Here is a 6000-nt window from a genome sequence, read left to right as displayed (position 1 = left end):
CAGAAAATACAAGGTCTGCGCAAGATCTTGTATTGTACTGCTAAGAAAACCCGAGAAAGCCTGTATGCTTGTTTCCATCGGGGTCCTTAATTCATGCCTCGTTCTCTTTTCTACGTGGACATTGAGCTGTTATAGTTTTCTAATAAAGCTACGCCAAAGTCTTTTATTGACGTATTAAAGTGCGTGGTAAAAGAAATAAACAGCCTGCAGCTATCTATCTGTGATATCAGACCCACTTTCCTTCCTTCGCTCCTAATAGCCAGATAGACCAGTGGACGTGGTTCCCAAACTTTTTTCGTGTCAAGGACCCCCAAATCAACATTTATTAGGCCACGGACCCCCCATTTGAAAACATACGCCAGTGACCCCGATAAGGGAGGATTTTTACGGCTCCAGCAGTGATTCCGAAACCTATTAATTTCAAGGACCCCCCAGTTTCACACGCATTAATGCTACGGACCCCCGATTTAATGGCATTTCTATCTCTGGTACCCCAATTTATATTGTAAAACCACTGTTAATTTAACTCTGGTTCCATTTGTACACTCTCTGAGTAGAATGAGTTACAGACCCATAAGGGTCCATTTGGTTACAAATGATCATTTAGCTGGGTCCCCCCTGGAACTCCCTCAAGTACCCCTGGGGGTCCCCGGACCCCACTTTGGGAACCACTGAGATAGACAGTGTGTGAGTGAGCATGAATAGATCGAAGAAGGGAGGGCTTGGCGTCCCGAAGATAATGGGAGGAGCTCTCTCTCTCTCTCTCTCTTTCTGTCCCCCTCCAGGAAGTGGGCTGCTGTTTAAATGCACAGAGACAGAGTGCTGCTCCTTCTGACGGGTTAACACGGGGACAGGACAGCATCGCAGTATTTTGGAACCTTCCCTCCTTCCATTGCCATTTCCACGCAGACAGAAAACTCACCCCCCCAGAAAACCGACAGCAAAAGCAGAGCCATGTGTGGTAAGTAGCCTAAATAAGAGGGCATTATAGCCTACTTTAGTTTTCGTTGTGTTTTGGTTTGGGTTATGAATGATCATGAGTGCGAAATTATACGCACGGAAAATGCCTTGACAGCCGGGAGGCTATCATCTGCTGCTGTCCTCCACGACAGTGTTGTATATATTTTTTTTGCCAGTATAGTTAAACCAGCCTATACTCGTTGGAATGCTGGCGTTTTGGCGTAAAAAGCCAGCCGACCATTACATCAGCCGAGTGCAAACATAAAAGGCATCACTTCAGTTTAAAATACCGGTACCGTCGTAGGCTACACAGATTTAGATTACGTTTTAAGAGGATGACACAAACATCTCATCATCCCTCGTGTGATTTCCCTAGTGTTCAACATTTTCCACATTCATAGTATATATATATATATATATATATATATATATATATATATATAGGCTTAATTGTAATTTAGGCAGTAGGTCACATTTTTTATGTAGACATGGTGATAGCACTCTGTGTATACTCATAGCTTCACTGTACAGTTTCTACTGAGACAGATGCTGTGGGTTCTTAATCTTTTAACTTCCTTGTGATTCTTGATGACAATGTTTTAATATGTAGTAGCGCTATTTGATGTATTATCATGTGTGTTGTTGACTGACTGTTGCTCTGGATTATAAGAGCGTCTATAAATGCCTAAATTGTAGAGAGGCTACTTTTTACTTGTGCTGATCTGGCACAACTTTCTCTCACATATTATGGGTTGGTCCCGGTTGGTTGGTTGGTTTCCCTGGCTGTAGGGGGTTAAACTCTACATGTGTGCGTGTGAGTGTGTGTTTGTGTTTGTGTGTGTGCGCGTGTGTGTGTGGCGCGCGCGCTGCTACGTGTCAACGTGCGTGTGTGTGTGTGTGTTTCTGGGTGTTGACGACAGGTCAGTGATATCAGTTACTTTACCACCATCATCATCACATGGAAAAGAATGGGGATAGTAGGCTACGTGCACAGCATCCCTTTCGGGACTCTCTTGGTTACCTTTTCTGTATTTTGGGACGTCGGTTTAAGGTAACCATGAGGGTCCCGAAATGGGCTCACCACCACCAGCTATATAGGCACGCACTGTCTGTCTGCATGTGGCTGGCTGCTGGGTCGGGGCGGGGAGTTATTGGGGATGCGCGGAATATATGGAAACGTATAATGCAAATAAATGGTATAATGTCCCGTCCCAAGACTGCTTGTTCTGTCCTCCTCGACGAGAAAGAAAGCTTTACGCAGCCCTTCCCTTAATTCCTCCGCAGAGTCCGCACGTATAGGCATGCAGGGGCCAATGTGCAAATGGACATTCACCGCCTATAGACTCATTAGACTGTCAATGGCCACCTGTGTGTTGCTCAGTAGCCTACTAGTACTATACTAACCGTCTATAGCCCCCCGGTCAACTCAGCTCTGACTTTTTGGAACATTCCATCGCGCACGTAGGCTGCTGTACACGGGAGAAGAGAGAGAGAGAGAGAGGGGGGGGGGGGCACTCGGTGGGAGAGTTTAATTGGGCCGGTTGTGTGTGTGTGGTGTGTGTGTGTGTGTGTGTGCGTAAGTGCATGCACACGATACCTTTGTCCAAATACCCGAATGTCAATATCGTATTATGATATTGTGGGAATTATAACAAATGTTGACACAATGATGTTTCTGATACATAATCCTCAGTAATGCCTGTATAATAACTAAGTGGGTATATATTATAAAGGCAAATATTGCCTATAGTGGAACAGCTAACAATCAGACAAGTTAACAAATGTTAGCATGTAGATCTTAACCAATAAAAGTGTTTGGGGGTCACGAAAAACCTCACTCAAATAGAGACCCTTTGAGCAAATATAGGAGAGGTGGACAACGTTGCTGCACGCTCGTAGCACGGCAGGACAGTCTCATTGAATGACATGTATTCCGATGACAGTTCATCGTTCGCTCGCTCTTATGGCCGGCAGTGTCGATTTTTACCGTTTTTGAGGGGCGCTATAGCCCCTCCTATATATGCACAGCTTTGTGTGTTTGGGGCGACTGTGGCTCGGGAGGTAGAGCAGGTCGTCCAATGATCCGTGTGTCGGCGGTTCGAATCCCGGCTCCTCCTCCTCCTGTCTACATGTCCACGTGTCCTTGGGCAAGACAGTGAACCCCAAATTGCTCCCGATGTGCTGGTTGGTACCTTGCATGGCTTCCGCCGCAATCGGTGTATGTGTGTTGTGTGTGAATGGGTGAATGTATATAATGCACTATTTATATTTGTGTGTATGAGCACGGAACATGTGTTTGTAGCATGGAATGTGATGATTTGATTGGCTGAGCACGGAATCTAATGACGTATGATGATAAGAAGAGTGCCCCTCACTTCACACAGTTGTGAATGTGAGTTTTTTTTCTTTTTACTATTTTGGAAAAACATTTAAAAATAGTTCAACTAGCCGATATACAACGACGCGTAAAAAAGGCAAATGGGTAAAGGGCAAGATATACTGTAGCATACTGTACATCTAGTCCCAATATCAATATAACATTCATGTTTTGTTCAGCCCTATAGCAGCGCATGCATGCAGCGACTGATCAGGCTTTTACTTTCCTTTGCTAATGGAGTATAGTTTGAAAACGGCAATAATAGAAAACATAATATCCGCCTCCTGGCCGTTCCGGCCTGCCTGACGGAGACAATGTCTAATGTTCTAGGGTCAGAGCTGGAGAAAGATACTGCTGGCTGCGTTCTGCTATACGTGCATTCTTTTGAATGATGTAAGCTTGGCCTACAGGGAGTCGACCGACCGTCCATCCGAGAGGCTTATTGAGGTTTTATTTTTCTGTTTCCTTCTGTCTCTCTCTCTCTAAAAGGGATCTTTGCTTACCTGAATTACCAAGTGCCTCGCACCAGGAAGGAGATATTTGAGACGCTGGTGAAGGGACTGCAGAGACTGGAATACAGAGGCTACGATTCAGCAGGTAAAATGCTGAACCTTACACACACACACACACACACACACACGTATGCATGCACACACACAAGCACGCACACACCCGCACACACACTAGTGCTGCACGATTCTTGCTCCAATTTAGAAATTAGATCTCATAGGTGTCTGTATCTAGATCAAGATCTTTTTTTGATTAATTGTGCAGCACTAACACACACAAGAGCGCACACACACACACACACACACACACACACACTTTAACAATTTATTTATGTCCACACAGAGGAAATGGCATACAAGGACATAAATAGTTCAGGTACAGCAAAGTTACATCCACAAAATCAAGGAATATGTCCTCAGTCACGATACAACAAGAATGTCATCCAGCATTCCATGGGCACAAGTAGTGTAGGCATTCACACGCACGCACACACTTACAGTGGCCACAGGATCAGCTGTGTCAGACATCAGAGATTGCTGATCTGTTGCGAATATGAATTGTGATCACAATTCATCGATGGGAAGTTTTCCAATCACATACAAGGTTCACGGTTGTACTTTATTGTTAAATCTTGTGTACATGGTGCATAAGAGTAAAACATATCTTTCTTTAAATATATTTTTTATCCCACGATTTTGTAACCCATTTTCACCCCTGTGTCAATCATCTAATGTGATCCTGGGCTCTACACACCCTCCACCAACCTAGTCCCCATATATGGGGGACAAGGGGAGAGCAACAGACTTGAACTCATGCTTCCTTCATGCCTGAGTGTCCAAGTTGCTCCTTTACACCTGACAGGGGGGAGTTTCCCTGGTAAAACATATCTTGGTTTGGCTTCCTTCCAGACAATGCAGCAGCATAGACAATGACAACAGTGGAATAGTGATAGAAAAGACTTAACAATATCAAAGAAAGGAAGAGAGTGTGGAGTTGGTACGTTTCATGTAAGATACCGTCCTACCACATTCTTGCCTAAGTTACTATACACTGCATGGTGTGATTTGCATGTATGATGGGAAGAATGATGTGTCTGACAGGACAGGTCAGGCCAGAGGAGTTCAGTCAGGTTGTCAGACCTGTTCAGTCCTAAGAACAGAACACAGTCATGCCTGGAATGTTGAGTATTAAAAGCATAGGGACTGAACCGCGAAGCAGAACTGTCTACTTCCGCATTTCGTCGATTTGGAACACCAACATTTGGTGGCACGGGGGTTTCCTCGTCATAACATTGGCCCATTTAGACCTGAGAGAGACCAGATTCTACAATTGAATGCCTTCTAAATGTTTCTATATTAGTCGTGCTCAAACTTTTTCATGTCGAGGACCCCAACATTTTTATGTAAATGGCCGCGGACCCCCATCTGAAAATATGTTGTTCCAGCCAGGGACCTCCCTATAAGCAAAGATTTGAGTTTAAAATTAAAACGTTAGCTGTGAAAGAATATATATATACTGTATTCGAAGATTTGCACACGTTTTCACGATTTTTCTTTTTTAAGACCCAAGAGAGAAATGAAGATGTTTGCCCGAGATCCAAACTAGTGAAAAAACAAATGTACAAGCTCGCAACGTGGCACGGTTCTCAATGTATTATTTTAAAGTAAACATGTGTATCTCTCTAATACACATGTTCCTTTCTGGTTAACTATTTAGTGACACTCATGTGAGCTTTCCTTCATTAGTATTTATGATAGGCTGTAAATACCAACTTTACAACTTCATTACACTTTTTTTTTTTTTGCATCTCTCTTTGTCATGATGGATAAACGGTTTGATTCTATGTTTACAGTTTTGCAGCCAAGTACAGTCAGGGATAGATACTAATATGCTAACATGCTAACAATAGGTACAGAGGATAGACTCTATCCTCTAGTCTACAGTGTAGAGTACAGTCCTCGTAACCTCTGAACCATTATGCTTTTACCAATCCCTTTTAACTGATTGATATTTATGTCTCCATGCCAGAGTTCACACATACTGTACATGTGCGCGGCTGCGCACGCACGCACACACACACACACACACACACACACACACACACACACACACACACACACACACACTGTACACTTGCATACATGTATGCTTAC

The 6000-nt window shown here is 43.7% G+C and overlaps 1 protein-coding gene across 2 annotated transcripts in view; it reads left to right on the top strand.

The window, feature by feature from the left end:
- Nucleotides 1–823: 823 nt before the first annotated feature.
- The window catches only part of gfpt2 (glutamine-fructose-6-phosphate transaminase 2), a 34149-nt gene continuing 28972 nt past the window's right edge, over nt 824–6000 (top strand). For both annotated transcript variants that reach the window (XM_080773828.1, XM_080773827.1), the window contains exons 1-2: nt 824–961; nt 3827–3934. In XM_080773828.1, coding sequence (XP_080629954.1) covers nt 955–961; nt 3827–3934 — 115 coding nt within the window. In that variant the 5' untranslated portion in view covers nt 824–954. The remainder of the gene's footprint in view (nt 962–3826; nt 3935–6000) is intronic.

Source organism: Protomyctophum bolini (genome assembly GCF_963924005.1).
Source record: "Protomyctophum bolini genome assembly, chromosome: 10".
Lineage (NCBI taxonomy): Eukaryota > Metazoa > Chordata > Actinopteri > Myctophiformes > Myctophidae > Protomyctophum > Protomyctophum bolini.
The sequence above is the reverse complement of the archived record's forward strand: the minus strand, read 5'-3'. Positions and strand labels throughout refer to the sequence as shown.